Source organism: Falco punctatus (genome assembly GCF_963210335.1).
Source record: "Falco punctatus genome assembly, chromosome: 1".
NCBI lineage: Eukaryota > Metazoa > Chordata > Aves > Falconiformes > Falconidae > Falco > Falco punctatus.
This window is the reverse complement of record NC_137580.1, coordinates 103,871,197-103,888,657: the sequence shown is the minus strand read 5'-3', so window position 1 is coordinate 103,888,657 and position 17,461 is coordinate 103,871,197. Positions and strand designations below refer to the sequence as shown.

The 17,461-nt window shown below is 44.9% G+C and overlaps 1 protein-coding gene across 6 annotated transcripts in view; it reads left to right on the top strand.

Annotated features, from left to right (window-relative positions):
- Positions 1 to 17,461, top strand: part of CLIP2 (CAP-Gly domain containing linker protein 2) — a 96,977-nt gene that overhangs the window by 67,571 nt on the left and 11,945 nt on the right. For 5 of the 6 annotated variants that reach the window (XR_013923660.1, XM_080364954.1, XM_080364951.1 and 2 more), the window contains 6 exons: positions 3,078 to 3,291; positions 4,256 to 4,453; positions 5,495 to 5,598; positions 7,991 to 8,051; positions 13,361 to 14,305; positions 16,836 to 16,893. Coding sequence is in view for 5 of the 6 variants with exons in the window: in XM_080364954.1 (XP_080221080.1) it covers positions 3,078 to 3,291; positions 4,256 to 4,453; positions 5,495 to 5,598; positions 7,991 to 8,051; positions 13,361 to 14,305; positions 16,836 to 16,893 (1,580 nt within the window). In the remaining variant the exon portion in view is untranslated. Of the gene's footprint in view, positions 1 to 3,077; positions 3,292 to 4,255; positions 4,454 to 5,494; positions 5,599 to 7,990; positions 8,052 to 11,685; positions 11,791 to 13,324; positions 14,306 to 16,835; positions 16,894 to 17,461 lie in introns of all 6 variants that reach the window. The other variant, XM_080364955.1, reaches the window with a different exon arrangement.

Here is a 17,461-nt window from a genome sequence, read left to right as displayed (position 1 = left end):
CTCACACCTTGTTTGCTGTGTTTTGAAAATCCAGCTTTTTGGAAGTCATCTACCTTCTGAAACTGCTATGTTTTGGCTGAGGTTGTTACGGTATGTGCCCTGTCTGCAAGGCTTCTGCTTTGTTTCACACTTTATCAAGAGAAGCAAAAATTGAGCTCCACAGTGGGGATCGGGGAGCAGGAGTGGATTAAGAGGTTTGGATTAAACAGGGGAGATTGAGGGACATCTGTAAGGCATCCCTGTCCCTTGTATCCAGGCTGATTTTGCAGATCTTCTAGCAGCAATGGATAGTAGCAGATACAGTAGTGGTACTTGTGTCCCTGCGCATCCTTTGAGTCTTCATCCAACCTTCTGACTTTCTTATAGCACATGCCGATTTCGACAGCAGTGTTTTGGAGGAGAAGCCAACGTAGTAAACGCAACACCCTTGGTGGTGCATGCAGACACCCCTCAGGCTTCCCCAGGTTTGCCATGCCCATGGCCACAGCCACAGGGGTTTCTTGATACTGCCCTGAGCTTCTCCTGCTGGAACCAGCCTGGTAGAGACCTTCCAGGACTCTGGAGTGTCTCTGCTTTGGTGGTTGTTGCCATCTAGTGAGCATCCTTGAGCTGACTCTGAGGCAGTGGAAGCTGGTGGAAAGAGGAGAGGCAGCGTGTGGGCAAATGAGTGAGCAAAGGACACCGTCACCATCTTTGCTGCCATGGGCAACTCGACTTGAGGTGGTGGTGAGTTGGCTGAAATGTGTGGAGGGTCACTCTGATTTTCCTGCAGGTTCAGGAAGGGGCTCCAGGTCTGGATGTGTGTTAAGGGAAGGCTGAATGGTCAGGGTTTTTTCAAGCAGCTTGTGGCTCTCTGGTGGAGGCTGCCTGCGGGCTGTGGTTCAGTAGCAGTGCCCGAGAAGACAGGATATCACTGCAGTGAGCCCCTCTCCATATATCACACAGGTGCTGCTGAGACTCTTGAGGTTTGCTGCATCTGCTTTCCTGTCTGCATGGGAAACTAGAGAGGTGCTGGTGACGAGTTTTTTGGTTTTTTATCCACAAAGCCAAGCAAGTTCCACTTTACTTATCTCTAGTATATTAACCTTTACCTGCTTATTTTACTGTTCCTCCTTCTCAGCCTCTGCTGCTATGAGAGTCTTTGCCCACTAAACTGCTCATACCTTTGCTTTCACACAGGCTGAAACAGGTCAGGCTTTGGCACTGAAGTCTTTTTTTTTTTTTTTTTTTTTTTTAATCTATTTCAAAATTTTCTGTGCTGTTTCCCACCTGCAGCTTGCATTGCCATCACAACATCACTTTTCTTCCTGTTTCTTTTCTGTAATGTGAGTATAGAGCTCCTTAGCACTCAGTGAGAGCACCTCTTGGTTTTCAAGCAGACTGTTTTTATTTTTTTTTCTTGCCAAGTGTTCTGGACACAATTCCTGCTTCTGAACTATAAAAGTTAATTGCAACCACTTCCAGTCTGGACTAAAAGAAAATGAGCCAACATAGTGATGCAAGTTTGGACTTGCTTAGAGCTGTCGGGGGGCTGTTGAGGGACTTTGGCATTGTTGTGTGGCCTCAAGTACCAGTCAGTGCTTAGACCAGATAGGCCTGTGGAAGGGGCTGTGCCATGCTGTTGGTCTGCCTGTGCCTACTGCAGTTTGAGAATAGGGTGCTGAGTACAGCTTTGGCTGGTTTGCAAGAGGTCAGTCTGGGTTTGCTTCCTTGGGTCCCTGTTTTGCAGCAAGGTCAGCCTGCGGGGTATGGCTGGTTTTCCAAACCCAAGGGCCTGTGTTGGTGGCAAGCAGAAGGGGCTAAGTGGTTTTGGGTTGCAGAGGGTTGGGTTTTTTTTAAAAGATTGTTGTACAAAAGATTGGGCTTGAGCAGATGTTTGCAAATGAATCACTTTCTCATCTGGCCAGAGATCAGGCTGTTTTCTGGCCTCTCAAGCACACAGAGGTCTGCCTGTGATACAACCATGTGGCTGCCAGCACTTAAAAATAAAAGGGAGCTGGGGAAGCAGCTGCACACATCTGGAGAGAGAGGACTTGTGCTGGCAAAGCTGGATTTGTGTCATTTATTCATTAGAACCTGTTTTTTATGTTAACATAGGACAGACTATTATATGGCCCAGTGTTTAATCCTAGCCTTGCTACAAAGCCCATGAGGAAGAACTCTTAAAGGTGACAGTTTTCTGCATTAGCTACTGCCTTGAAACAAGGGAATGCGAAGGCTGGAGGCGAGCTGGTTTCACTTGCTGCAGTGCAGCTGGCGAGCAACAGATAAACCCTGGCTTTAGCCAGTCAACCCAAGCTCTGAAGAGTTTTCCAAGGTTTGACACAGGGTTTTGGTTCATTTGTATCCTGAAAGAGGGCTCCAGAGAGACATAATCATCAGGCTCACTGCGATTGTGGAAGAGAGCTTGCACTGTAATTATCTGATTCTCCCTGTTTTATGCTTGCTTCTTTCTAAGTTTGGGAACCAGTTTCTCTGCCACCTAGAGGAGATGGCACACACACTGAAGTTTGCTATAATGATATTTTTAGTTTCAAAGTTAGGAGCTGCCATTTTCCCCTTCTGTTTCGGAAGGAAAGATTTTTACCCTGTTAGAACATTTATACAGAGCTGTGTGATTCAGATCTTTTTATTCAGTGCGCTTTACTACGTGACTTTCTTGCAAAGCAGGTTAGAGAACACACAGGTTTTGGGAAGGCTGGCTGGTTGGAAAGGTTTATTTATAAGGAAGGAGTGCATGTGCTCTCCCTGTGTTTATGTGCTGGGATCTTTGTGTTATCCAGGCTACCAGATGGGTCTTCCCTGGCATCTCATCAAAGTGTGCAGCAACTAGCGCATGGCAACTGTCTTGGGTTTCCCTGCTTAAGCACCACAAATGAAAACACTGAGATCGCCGCTGCTGTAAATGGCAGGAAAGGTGAATAATCCAACCACTACATTGTTTCCTGTGCGCCACGGCGAAGCACCAAGAGATGAGCTGAGGGCTGGGGCTGCGTGTTGCTTAGCAATGCCATTCGGTGAGGCTTCTGTGAGATGGATTCTCTGCCGCTTCTGACTGTGCATCTCCTGCGTTACAGGTATTTTCAATGTCCTCCCAAGTTTGGCCTCTTTGCTCCCATCCACAAGGTGATCCGGATTGGATTCCCGTCAACCAGCCCCGCCAAGGCAAAGAAGAGCAAACGAATGGCCATGGGAGTGTCTGCCTTAACCCACAGCCCCAGCAGCTCCTCCATCAGCTCTGTCAGCTCAGTGGCATCATCTGTTGGGGGCAGGCCCAGCCGCAGCGGGCTGGTAAGTGGCTCTTTCTACAGACTGTGTAGCCTCGACCGACTTCTTCTGTGACCTGGCTCTACAAAGTGGGAAGGTTGGGATTTTGTTTCAGCAGCTGCACTGGGGCAGCTGCTCCTTCACAGTTAATGAGATGAGGGGAGTGATTTGGGACACTTACCCATCTTACAAACAGGACTTCCTTCGTGGACATGAGTCGCAACAGGCATGGAGCAATTTTGACTGTTAAAAGAGCCTGAACTGTTATTTGCAATGGGATAAATCTCAGCTCTGCTGTCAAGAGCAGGTTTTATAAGATTGCTGCAGAAAAATGCCATTGCTTCTTGCCCCACGTGGTTGTGTAGCAGTGTGCTGCTGTAGTGGACAGCTATGCAAAAGCCCCTACAATGTCTGCGTCTTACTGTGGAGGGGTGACACTGTCCTGGATCACATGCCTTGTTTGGCAGGTACTCAAGAAGGCAGGCACCAGCGCAGGCAGCAATATTACTAAAAGCTCTGACTGCCGTAGTGTGTGCTGCATAGCACCTGCAGTCATCTTGGCTGGGGATGAGGGTGCAGTATCCATTACTGGGAGTGCATCCAAGTAGCCCAAACAAGTCTCCAGTTGAGATCAGTCCTTCCAGCTGAGTTGACTGTTTGGGACTGCACTGGTGCAGGTCATTAATAAAATATATTTAAGAAGGCACATGATAATCTTTCCTGACCTACTTCCCACCCCACATCCTGTCCTTTGGGAAATGGTCTTTCATTGGAGTGTAGAAGAGCTATTGAGCTTGTGAACAGTGTCCAGATGTTTTGCAGACTTTTTAACCTCACCTGTAGGGTCCAGAGCTGGAACTGCAGCTTTGTACAGCCTAATAAATGATCAGTAATGAGCTTTATTCCAGAGTTAACAGGAGACTTCAAGCCTTTCTAGACTAGAAAGGACACAGCTTTACCCTTGTCTGTCTTTTAACTCTTTTTCCAGCTGACAGAGACCTCTTCTCGATATGCCCGAAAAATCTCTGGCACCACAGCTCTCCAGGAGGCACTGAAGGAGAAGCAGCAGCACATTGAGCAGCTACTTGCAGAGCGTGACCTGGAACGGGCTGAGGTTGCTAAAGCCACTAGCCACATCTGTGAGGTGGAGAAAGAGATTGCCATCATGAAAGCCCAACACGAGCAGGTAGGAGATGATGTGGCTTTATTGCTAGCACTCGGGTATCTGGCATCCTCTGAAAGTTTCAGGTCATGATGTTACCCCTCTGTGGCTTCCTATATGTGAAACCTGGGCTCTTTCTCCACTCCTGCTAGTGTTACATGTGCTCCCTCTGCCAGGAGCAGAAAAAGGGCTGTGCCAGAAAAAAGACAATACATAGTTTGTGTCTGGTGGATCAATACATTTGAACGCTGCAATGCAAGTGGAGGGCAAACTTGTTCCCTCTAGCCACCCAGTCTGGCCTTGGCTGTGACTGCATTGCAGTGGTTTTCTGATGCTGTCAGACGCTGCTGAGAACATCAGCTCAGTTCATGTGTCACTGCTTTCCTGCCAGAGAGGATGTTTTTCTCACATCAATAAAGTAAAGAGGTCTGTAAGGAAACAGGCTGATCATATTGGGTGTTGTTTTGCACAAGCATTTGAGTTGTTTGTGCTGTTTGTCAGTATGTGGCTCTTCAATGACTGCTGTTGCCCTGAATTCCTTGCTCATGTTTATAAAGCCCAATCAGCTACTAGGGAGCAGGGATGGCACTGTATATCTTTGTGTGGTGGGCCATACCAGCCTGTCAGAAATGCAGGAGATATTGTCAGCTTGCAGTTGATTTGCCATCTTCCTTCTGTATAGTATTTTCCAGTAATTACCAGTAACGAATGAATGAATGCGAGTCTGGGATGTCTCTCTTGCTGGTAATTGTTAATTGCACCTGGTAATTTCAGACCAGATTTTCAAAACTGTTCAGACTTGAAGGTCTTAATCAGAGCTGGATTCTCCAAAGGGTTCAAGTCAGGCACTGAAGCATGGATCAAATTTAGCTGCTGGAGATGGAATAATTTTTTTCTTTTTGATACGTATATACTGGGCTCTTTGAAAAATCCGCCTTCTTACCATAGCATCCTCTGAAACGGATCACCAGAACCTCCTGTTCCCTTCTTCTGATCCTTTTTTAAACAACTCTGTACTTCAAGCATTGTTAACTTTTGTGGCTTGGGCTCTTTTTTTTGCTGCAGTACGTCGCAGAGGCAGAAGGAAACCTCCAGCGAGCACGAGCCCTGGTCGATGGGATGCAGAAGGAGAAGATTGAGCTGTTGAACCAGCTGGAAGAGGAGAAGAGGTAAAGCAGGAATTGGATGGGTGTGGAGGAGGTGAAGTAATGGGGGAGATGAGACTCTTACTCAAGAACATCGTTCATTGGATCTTAGAAGAAAGTCATCTTTGGATGCCTTCCAGTACCTCAAATATGTTGTGTTTCACTCTCTGGGCCACTGTTGTCTGCCTGCATGTAAGGAGGGGGTGCACCATTTCAGGGAGTGGGAAGTCTACAACAGTTTTGCTGCAGTTGCACATCCGATATGTCTCTTGTCTGGGGTTGGGCATCCACTGCTGTGACTGTCCCTCTTTGCTGACAAACTGTTGCTAATCACAACTGAACAGTGAAGTATTTCCAATTAGTCTTGTACATTCCTGTGTCTTTACAGGTCTTGGAGGAGATTTGATGCTGTATCATTCAGTGGGGTTGCAGTGAGCTAATTTTTGTGACATGACCAGCCTCAGTTTTTTTGAATATGCTCAGCTGAACCTGCCCCACTGTTGCAATGCAATTGAAAAGCAGAAAACAAACAGCCAGTCAGGGCAGCTCATACTTATACTTGGGACAGGGGCAGCTCTGTTTTTTGCCAAAAGGAGTTTTGTGATTTGACATGCTTTCCTGCTAAATGCATGTAGCACTTATTAAGAAGAAGGGGGAGGAAAAAAAAAGCACCATCAGCTTCTATCCCTGATAAGGACTCTTAAGGGCTGGCACTTCTATGATGACCTTCATAAATATTTGACAGGTGTTTGCATGTCCAAAAGCATTTGACCATGGTGAATGTTGCGCTGACAATACAGTGGTGGCCAACAGCTGATCTACCGCTGCCAGCAGAAGACCAAATAATCTTGCTGTCCTGTTGGGCAGTGAAGTTATTGAGGGTTTTCAGCCATCTTCCCTGTTGTTCAGTTCCCAACACAAAGGAGGAGAAGCAGCATTATTTGCCTGAAGGAGCAAAGGGCTCCAGTAATATCAGTTACTCTAAGATCTGATATCCTGACCAAACTCAGCTGTGTCACTGTGTAAAATGGAATTACTCAGTAAAGGTGGGATTAACTCGTGGCAAGAGTGTGGACAGTGACAAAGCCTTGCAGTATAAAATAAGAGTACTAAGGATGCAGTATAAAATAACGGTACTGGATAATAAACGGAACTGTGCAGGTTGGGCCATCCTAAACCCCTAACCTTTTGTACAACCTGGCCTTCCGAAAGACCACTTCTTTCCCCTCTCTTTGTGATCTTAAGGGCATTTCTTCTGAGGAAGGGAAGTCAACCTGGACTCAGCCTTACTGTAGTGTGTGATTCATCATCTCCCCACATCCCAGAGGCCCCATCCATGTATATATAATGATGCATACATTTCCTCTCTGGATAAGAGTGAAGATGAATTTGTCATTCTTGGAGTCCAGTTGCTCCAAATATATATAATTAAACTCTTCAGTGGGAATAGAAAGACATTTCTGTGTATTAAGTAACTGAAAACAGCGCTGATTTCAATTGAGTGATGCCCCTCCTGAGGACGAATTGTTCTTTTGTGCATAAGTCTCTCCATTCTCCTAGCAGACAGCTCACTTTCCCAGCTCCAGGAGGCTCTTTAACACAAGACAGCTGAGTTACTTTTCTAAATATCAACAGATGCCTCCTCTAATTAGAGGAGGTTTAGACAAAGAAGCTTGTTTATGAAGTTAGATATGTACACTCACAGCTATTTTTATCTGTAACAGAATCAGGGTCCTGACATCTGGCTACCAGCTCAACATCCTCATTATTGACTTTTTTAGAATTAATAAGGAGAATGAAGAGAACTGAGTTTAACAGAAAATTGAATTATTTTGTATTTTCACTGGATTTTCTCTTCAGACTTTGCAAAAGAGTTCTAGGCATGTCTGCATTTATGCTTGTGGTTTTATGTGCATTTTCGCATGCTGCCCTGTACAATCTCTGGTGAATGCTTTTCTGCCAGGGTAGCTCACCATTTCCATGTTGTGGAAACATTAAGCGTTGCCTACCCTCGGCTCTGAACCCCTTGGAATATTTTGTATGGACCCTGTGCATTTGGCACAGGAATTGCCCAGTGCTCGGCTGCGGGATAACAAGGTCTAAGTAAATCAGTGAAACCTGGTTGTGGCTTTCAACGTTTTCATGATCCCAGTGTCAGTGAACAGTAGCTGTGCTGGCTGAGAGGTGGTGCTTCAGAAACAACACGTTGTGAGCATGTAGCGTGCAAGAAGGCAAACGTTTGCTATGTGGAAGGCTTGCTTATTAACTGTCCTGCTGTTTAGCTTCTGCTGAGGTGTTTGTAGTCAAAGGGTGTCTGTATCAGTCTCCTCTCAGACTTCACTTGTGCAGGGGAGGCCCATGTATAATGGCTGCTTAAAAATAGGATGCTGATCTTTGTGTCTTTTCCCTTCCACAGGAAAGTGGAGGACTTGCAGTTCCGTGTGGAGGAAGAATCTATTACAAAGGGAGATCTGGAGGTAATTCCTAACACTTACCAAAATGTGGAGTCAGAACCTGAAAACTGCATGTGGGGTCTCACTCAAGTAATTTCTGCCACCTTTTGCTCAACTCTCAACAATACTTTATCTTTATTGATGGCTTTGGACTGCTGTGAAACACCATGGTATAAGCTGTGAAGATTGTTCTTTGGTATGTTGCCCAATGACTAATAATGTTAGGAGCTGCCTAGAATTAATCACATGCAGCCAGCCTGGCTTTTAAAGTCATCATGAGTTGCCAAGCCATGTTTAAAAGTCTGACTGTATCCAAATGCATTTCAGCGTATGTTTTTCGACTGTAGAAATGAACTGACTGCTCAGTCACTGTCCCTGCAGTGTCCTGCTATTAGCAGCTAATGGGCACGCACGATCTCCCGGTCAGATGCGGTTCTGCTCCAGCCAAAATGCCACATATTGTTAGACCTGCGATATCCTTGTGTGGTGTCATCTACCTGCGAGTGTGGAGTTTGACACTGGGATACCCATCCATTTGGGAGGGCTGCTGCTCGGAGCAATGCTGTTGCAGTGAACATTGTGCTAGCTGAAGTAGTGTTGAGAGCTTGCCCTCGAGTGGGAGGCTTTTCTGTAGGGGGAAAAAAAGAAAAGAAAATATTTATGCAAAAGCAAGGCTCTGCTCTACGCATATAAATCAAGGGACTTTCCCTTATCTTTAGCTAGAGTGCTAGGCCAGAAATGTCAAGGGACCTGCCTCTGTGCTTCACTGTCAGTCATATCAATAAAAGCCCAGGAAAATGGGAAAAACAGGCAATGGAGTACATTGCTATGGGTTTGACCCTCTTGGCATAACCCTCTTCTCTTTATCCAGAAGCTGAAGCAGAGTAATGTGTTTGACAGGGTGTAGATCAGCAATGCACTGATAGCAGATGTTTGCTAAAAGACAGCAAGTACAGTTTCTGCCTACTGTGTGCGTGCAAAATCAAGGTTTCTGTTGATTCCTGAGCTTAGATGGTAGGTTTCTCCCAGTGCTTTAAAGAAGAGCGACTGATCCATCCATCATTTGCCCCGAGAGCAGTAAGTTATCCTTGTGTAAGCTTTAAATGTTTAAGCCTGGCTGTGTAATAAAGGTAATAGGACCAGGGCTAGCTAGCAGTTCAGATATACTCAAAAAAAAAAAAAAAAAGCAAGCCACCACATTTTAGCAAGATTGTAAGCTCCTGTGACTGCAGGTCCCAAACTGAGGATAGATTTGGGTTTCGTTTGGGCTGGGAAGGAATTGCTTTGCAATGGGGATGTGGCTAAGCTTCTTGCAGGCTGCCAGGGTCCTGTCCTTACTTCCACGTTTGTCTGTACAGGAGAACAAATAACTTCTCAGGGAAGTGTCATAGAGCAGCTTGGTTTTCTACGGTCCAGAGAACTGGGATGTTCCCCATGAGCCCAACACCTCTGTGTTACGGTGCTGTGGAAGGTGAAAGCAATTGCAGGAAAACCAAACCTTTTAAGAAAGGCTTTTTATGGTAGAAGACAGTGGTTTATAGGAAATACTAACCTCTTCAAGGAACTACCTCAATCTTATCTCCTGGAACCTGCATCATGCCTTGAACACCAGTGAGAAGTCAGTCTGTAATTTGTGAATAGTAATTTAAGGCTAATAGCTAGAATTAAGTCTGAAATTCAGATATGAACTTCAAAGTGCAGGAAAACTTTGGATTTGAGGCTCTGAATCATACTGGCTAGGCAAACCAATCTGCAGAAAGAAAGAAACAATACAAGACTTGATGTGAATCCAAGGACTGTAAAACAGTTGATCTAACTTTCTTCCCTGATTGTTTTTCTCCTCTATTTTCATGTGTTTTTACAGACTTGGAAAATAGCAAGATGGGTAGATACTGAGCAGGAATATCAGGTGGAATTGAGATAGCTTGGCTGGGAGTCAGGAGTCTTGAGAGAGTCCCTTGGGGAGATTCAGAGGTTAGTTTTGTAGTAGGTCATTATCTTCAGGTAACCAGTATCTGACATACTGCCACCAATTAAGGTAATAACAAAAGTTTGTTTTTCTGAAGTTTCATATGGGGATTTTGAACTAGTGTAGATTGAGGGCAAATTCACTGGTATCAATAAAATAATTATTCCTGTAAATAAAATCAAGCCTGGACCTCCATCCTGAGATGTGGATCTTTGAGCTTTGCAGAGAGCAGGAGAAGCCACTCGGCATAACATCAAATGTCTCTTTTTTTGGGTTTTTTTTGTTTGTTTTTTTTTTTTATTAGGATGCGTTCAGCCAAATTTTGCACTTAAGTAGTATTATCTGGAGGTCTCAATAATGTTTGGGGTTTTTCCCCCTTCAGGGCTCAAATAGACAATGTAAAATATGGAGCTGTCTGAATATATCTGGCAGTTGAGACCATGACCATCTACGAATTTATGTATAATGATGTCTTTAAGTCATAAGAGAAAACATGGATTTTTACAAACTTCAGTTTCCATTGCTTGTACATAACTAACCAAAACTTCCTTTATTGTAGGAAAGGGCAGAAAATCCATAAAACTGGTTCCAGTAAAAGGAGGGGGAGGCAATTAATTACGTGGGAAATGAAGGGCAGAAAATGGGGGTAGCAAAAAATGGTTCTGATCAGATTTGTTTGTTTTCTAGGAGGTCTAATTCCAAGGAAAATGTTGGTTTTGTAAGCTAAAAAAATGTGAAGGCCAGAGTCTGCATGCATTTTCCCATGTCTCCTCTCCTCTTTTATTATTTATGGGAAATTTTACATGATATTACAGTGGTTGTTGTGGAGTCCTGAGGTTTGCCACTGAGTGCAGCTATATGGTATTTCTGCTTTAAAAGTGATGGGCACTGAAGCAATGCCCTGAGTCAATGCTTCCCTTGTGCATAGTTTAACCATCTGTCTAAAAAAAAACAAACAAAAGCAAATATAAAACGGTGGTTCTGTTTTCTTGTGTGCAAGGCTGTTAGAGTTTTAGTGTGCAAAAATCACTTTGAAGTTTATAGCAGCCTGATTCAAACCTAAAGCGCTGATTTACGTAACAGGTTTGGTATCTAAATTTCTCTGATTTGCTTTGTGCAGTGTATTTTGGGTTTTAGCAACGTGCTATGTACGGCATGACCTGCTTTCCCCTCCCCCCTGCTTAGTGCAGGGTTCAAGCTGTCTCTGGAGCAAAAAGAAGATGGGAACTTCGAACTCTTTTCAGTCTAACTCGTGATTCTTCTTGAGGAGAGATGCAGAGAATCATTGCAAGATCTTTGCATTTTCTCATGTGGTGCAAAGGTCTTGTGCTGGTGGTCTGCAGTGGTGGGAGCTTTGCTTTTTAGGAAAAGCCCTCTGTATAGTCTTGATGCAGGGAAACACTGAAGCAGCTTTCTAATGCAGACGGACGTTTTCCCATCACAGGTTCAATTTTCTTGTGAATAGCCGCTATGAGTACCATGTAAAATCCCGCAGTGACCATTTTCTGTTTGGTTGGATTTTTCCTGCTTGTTTCGATCTTTATTCTCCTCCTGTTGTGAACTGCCTTTCCTTGTCTTGTACACGGAAGATGATGTTGCAGCCTTCTCTTTCCCTCTCTTTCTCTCTCTCTCTCTCCCACCCCCCTTTTCCCATCTCCGCTGTTCTGTTTTTTCCCTATGTGTGACCAGACTCAGACGCAGTTGGAGCATGCCCGAATACGGGAGCTCGAGCAGAGCCTGCTGTTTGAGAAGGCACAGGCTGAAAAACTCCTCAGAGAATTAGAGGACACCAGGGTAATCGACCCCTACTTGCCCTGCCTGCAGAACAGCGCGCTTGCCCCCTGCGTTGATGCTCATGATGCCTTGCTTTGGGGTTTTTTTCTTTTGGGTCTTGTGGGTTAATTGATTTTGGCTTGGTTTTAAGCTTCCCTGATGTTTTGTTTGGTTTTTGTTTGCTCTCTCTCCTGGAAATAGTAGTACGATATAATTTCTAGCTTTGCTTCATGTGTGGGGACTTGTTTCTCAGATTGAGTTTGCTTCTCTGCCCCATGCCACCATTTGACACATGAGCTCTTCACAATTCATTTTTCAATTAACATGCTAGAATAATATCTGCACTCTGCACAATTCATCCTGCCTTGAGGCTTCCCCAGGCTGTAATGGGAAATAACATTGCAATCAGCATTCCCTTTGTCCCCCCTCCAGCTGTGGGAGCTGCCACCTGAAACAGAAGATACTGGTGAGGGCAGGTGGACCAGCTCTGATCCTTGGCCATGCCTGCAACAGGACAGGCTGCCCAGGTGAACAGCACACCCGATCCTAAAAGCAGCCAGATGTGGAAAGGGCTTTTTCATCCTGGTGTGGTGTGGGAAGGGGCAAACTTGCTACAGTGAGCTTATTTCTCACCAATGGATTTTAGAGCTGTAGAAAACACAAAGGTGAGGTTCTCCAAAAGGGCTAAATGATTTGAATGCCCCTGTGCCCATCTAAAATAAAAATCACCCAGCCTCCTGGGCTGACGATTAGTGGGGAAAATGGCAATTGAAGTGAAATGGAATTGATCGCTTGTGTTTTGGCTTGGTTTCCTTGTGTCTTCTGCTTTTTTTCTGATTCATCTAGTCAGATCTCTTCTTCTCCATCCATAGCTGCAGTACCCTGAACTCCCTGTGACGAGCAGGTTGTTCAGCCCTGTTAGGTTGCATTCAGATTGTAAGACATTGATCCATAGCCCTTATGCTCAATGTTAACCGTGGCCAGATTTATTGTCTTGCATCCTCTAGCCTTCTACCTTATTTTCACTTTACTAATAAAATCTAACAAGTACTCATGTGTAAAAATCTCTTTTCCTTTTTACACCAGGGTAAACAAATTACAATGCGGAAGAGAGGTCTGTAGGCTGAGGATTGCTGAGCAATAAAGGAAACACGATATGCTTGATGCTGGTTTCAATGCTTGTGATATTCCTGCATGTGCAGTCACATTTCCTCTGTGCATCATCTGGCAAGATGCCTAGGCTGGAAATGTAATGCCCTTTCAGGACATTATTTTTTCATAAACTCCTGTTGCTCTCTAGCGAATTTCCAGGGTTGTTTCAAAGACGTGTGTTTTTCTGTGGAATATGAGAGGTTCATATGAGAAAAAACAAATTGCAATTGGCACAAAGACATAACTGTTAGAGTGACCGGTGATGGTTACCCTGGTGCAAAACTGTACTCAGATTGGAGGGTGCTGGGTATTATTTTCCTGTTTATTTGAACTCTGACTAATGTACTTTGGATTTACTTCCACTGGAGCACACTTTCTAAAAGGAAGGATGCAAGGATGAGAGGTGGGAACTGACTTTGTCTTCTCTGTCATGTTGCAGTTAACGACGGTAGCAGAGAAGTCCAGAATCCTGCAGCTGGAGGAGGAGCTGAGCCTCCGGCGCAGTGAGGTGGATGAGCTTCGGCAGTGCCTCAGGAGTTCTCACCAAGCGGAGACCCCAGAACATAACCTTGGCTTGCAGTCAGAAGCTCTTCGGCTACGAGATCAGCTGCTGTCTGCCAACAAGGAGCATCAGAAGGAGAGCAGCCAGCTAAAGGAGAAGTATGAGAAGACATTAAAGAAGTACCAGCAGGAGATGGAGAAGCTGAAATCCGTCAATGAGAAGTACTCACAGGAAATTGTTGACCTAAAGCATAAAGTTCAGCAAGCCACTAATGAGAACATGGGGCTCATGGACAACTGGAAGTCCAAGTTGGACACGTTAGCTTCTGACCACCAGAAGTCTCTGGAGGACCTGAAAGCCACACTGAACACAGGCCCTGACACTCAGCACAAGGAGATCGTGGAACTCAAGGCAGTGGTGGAGAGTATAAAGATGGAGCACCAACTTGAGTTGGAAAACCTGAAAGCAAAGCATGACATTGAGACGGCTGTTCATATAAAGGAGAAAGAGAGTCTGAAACTGAAGTTGCAGGAGGCTGTGGATGAAGTGGAAAAAAGCAACAGCAACTGGAAAATGCAACTGGAAACAAAAAGCAATCAGCACCTTCTTGAGCTGCAGGATGTGAAGGACAAGTGTCGAGATGCTGAGCTGAGGGTGCATGAACTGGAGAAACTTCATGGTGAATATAAAGATCAGACACAAGCAATAGCTTTCTTGAAAGAGCAGATTTCTTTGGCTGAGAAGAAGATGTTGGACTATGAAACATTACAGAAAACAGAAGCCCAGAGCAAACAGGAGATCCACAGACTGCAGGAAAAAGTGCTTGTCTTAGAGAACAAGCTACAGTCCATGGAGGCCCTGCATCCTTCTCAGCATGCAAACGTATGACTTCTGGGTCATTTTGCTTGTTTATCATCGCTGTTAGTAACACGTTCTTGGAGTAGCCCTCAGCTGCTGCCTTGTTCAGTTTTCTGAGACTTTTATGCCTCAGAGTATCTGGATGTTTTTACCTCCCATTGATAGTGCTTTTTCTGCACGGCATCTCCATGCTGTCTTCCCACTTTTGAAAGTCAGTACAGTGGCACAATTAGAAGAAATGAGTCAGGAGAAGCAAGTGGGCCCCATCTGGGCTTGAAGGCACATGAGTGCGGTGGCAGCAGAATAGGGCTATCATGGTTTGTCAGGGCTGGGCTCTCATCCTGAGCAAGCAGCATTCATAGCTGAAAAAGCATCGTTCTACAATAGAGCTCTTGTCCTCCAAGGAGCTGCAGCAGCCTTAGTGTGTTACTGAGCAAGGGCCTTTAGGGGTGGGTGGAGGGCAGAGTGGAAGAAGAGTCATTGCACATGCTGAGATGGAGCACATAGCTTGCTCAGCACGTGGAGCGTGGTTTGAGAGCCTCAGGGGCTGAGCTCGTGGCGTTGGGTGGGCAGTGTGTGCCAGCAATGCAGCAGAGGCAGTGGGGAGGCTTCACGGCATGTACGGGGGAGACAGAGATATGTTGACTCTGAGGATTATAGTGGAAGAGCTGCTGGCACAGATCAGGGTGGCACCAGGCTGGGGAAACAAAATGCCTGATTACATACTAGTCCTGAGCCTCCCAGGGAAGAACAGAATAAAAGCAGTAATAATATGAAGAGGTCTGTTTTCTGCAGCCGTTGTCTTTTTAAGTTATCCTCATTATTTTTACTGTTTGCAGCAGGATGCCATCCTGCCTTTGTGCATGGCACAGGGTCATGTGGCTGGCTTTGCACTAGAGTGAGATGGCTACTCATGGCTCTAGGCTGAACCCCTATTTGTGTATGGATTTTGCATGAGCAATGAGCAAAACCCCAGCTTACAAGTTGTCCTTGTGGGGGTGCAGAAAATGAAAATAAGCCATGAAATGTGCACACTTTAAGAATGCTCATTTGAAATCTATTGCTGGCAACGTAGTCACCGTTCTAGGCTGAGGTGTCAATGAAGTGAATGTAATGCCTATGTTTCATTTGCCCAGGTGAACAGCCCCATGGAGACCAGTTGCACCTCTAGGCAGCGCAGTTAAGCCCATGAATTACTTTTGGTCAAATCAGAGCTTCCTGCCTGCAAAAAGGCACACTGAACTGGACAGGAGAGGAAAGAGCTGAAGGAGGAACCTACAGCTTTAATGGTGTTTCAGGGGTTGCTCCAACAGGTTTCATCTGGTAAAGACAGTTGTGAACAATAAGTACCCAGGACCCTGGGAAAAGGAGGTTGTTATTACAATATGTCACATGTTATAGCAAATACTCAAACAGGAATGATTGTAAAAGAAGAAGCTGGAGGCTTTTCCAGAGCCCTTTAGATTAAATGAGAAGCCTTTGGGGGATATTGACGTTGGATTAGAATTAGGGAGTCTTGAAATAATTATTTTAACTATGTGTCAATTAAAATCAGGAGAATGTGGGAAGAAATGCATGGGTGAAAGCCTTTGAATATCACAGTGCAAATTCTATTTTTAAATGTCTTAGCTAATTTAATGTGACTGCAGTATTGACTATCCAAGTATTTTAAACAGATGTGTCTTGTGACAGTCTTGCCTAGACCTTTAAAGTGAGAACCACAACTGTGCTTCCAAAAAGCAGTTAAATAGTGGGGGTTTTTTTCCCGCACCAGAAGTATATCAGGCAGTGTATTTCCCCTTTGGGTGTGCTCCTGCTTCTGTTAGACGAATCCTGCGGGCCACTGAAGCTCTTGGGGACTGACTGTGGGGCTTTCAGCAGCAGCTGCCTGACCCTGGGGCATGTGCTGAGGTCCCACTGAAGGGCTGAATTGTGGCCTCTGCACTGGAAAGCTTGGCCGTGAGCTCGGTGGTCTCTGTTGCGGTATAGACAGAATGGGAAAAAGGCAGAATCCTCTATATGGACCAGCATTTACTTGTTAATATTTGTATTAATATATTCATTCTCTTATAAATATTCTTTTATCAATGTTTTATTCCTGGTTCTATAACTTTGGACACAGATTTTCAGAAGGTGAGGAACTTGTTGAGTGATAGGTCTCAAGCTGAATGCTGAAGAGCCTTTGCCCCTGAGTGTTTGCCATGATTATTAGAGCAGCTTTTCCATCTGTGTGCAAACTCAGAGCGTGTGAAAGCCGGGACAAGGGCTTCCCAGGAAAACCTGATCTCTTTTCCCTCCAGAGTGAATCTCACCGTTGTGCTCAGTGCCTGTTGTGTGCAGGCGCTCTCCGATGGTACCAGTTAGCTTTCAGCAGTACCCAGCTGTAGAAGTGACTCCTCAAAAGCTTTTGTTTCCTTCTCAGGAAGGACGTAAAACGTGGTAACCAGAGTACTGGATACACTTCTGGTTTGGATGGGCTTTTGTGGTTGTTAACTTTGCTTTGAATCTTTGGGTAAAGGGCTGGTTTACATCTCATATTTTACATTTATTTCAGATGATTGAAACTAATGATATTTCAGAAGAAAAGATAAAGATGAAGCAGACTATGGAAGGTATGGAATTTTCTTGGTTTTTTTCGTGGAACACCCTGTTCTAGTGACTTGGGTGCCTTCCCTTTCTCTGACTTTCTGCTCTTGCAGCAATGGCTGTGTGGAAGGGGCTTAGGAAACTTTCAGATTTTGCTGGTTGGCATTTGTTGTCTGGGGTTTTTTTCATCTTCTAATGTGGCTGAGCATATGCAAGGGTGGATGTTTTCACCTGTGTTACACACTGTCCCCATGTAGATGGTGCAGGTTGGAGCCAGGTCTGGGGAGATGGGCACAATTCCATCCCATCACTGGTTTTTACAGCAGGTGAAATCCAGACATTAAATGTAATTTGTTCATAGGAGAGGACTGCTAATGGTAGATATTAATGGCTTAAAATAATGGGGGTTACTTTTATTAATTAAGCTTACTATAAATCAAATCCATCCTTTTAACAAAGCATAAAATTTGTGCACTCAGGAAGTTTGTGTAAAGTAGCTTTGGGATTGAACTGCACTCAGCCTTCTTGACAAAGAGGGTGAGCAGTAACCCCTGGGCTGAGCAACAGCAGAGCTGGCAAGGCTGGAGCTGGATG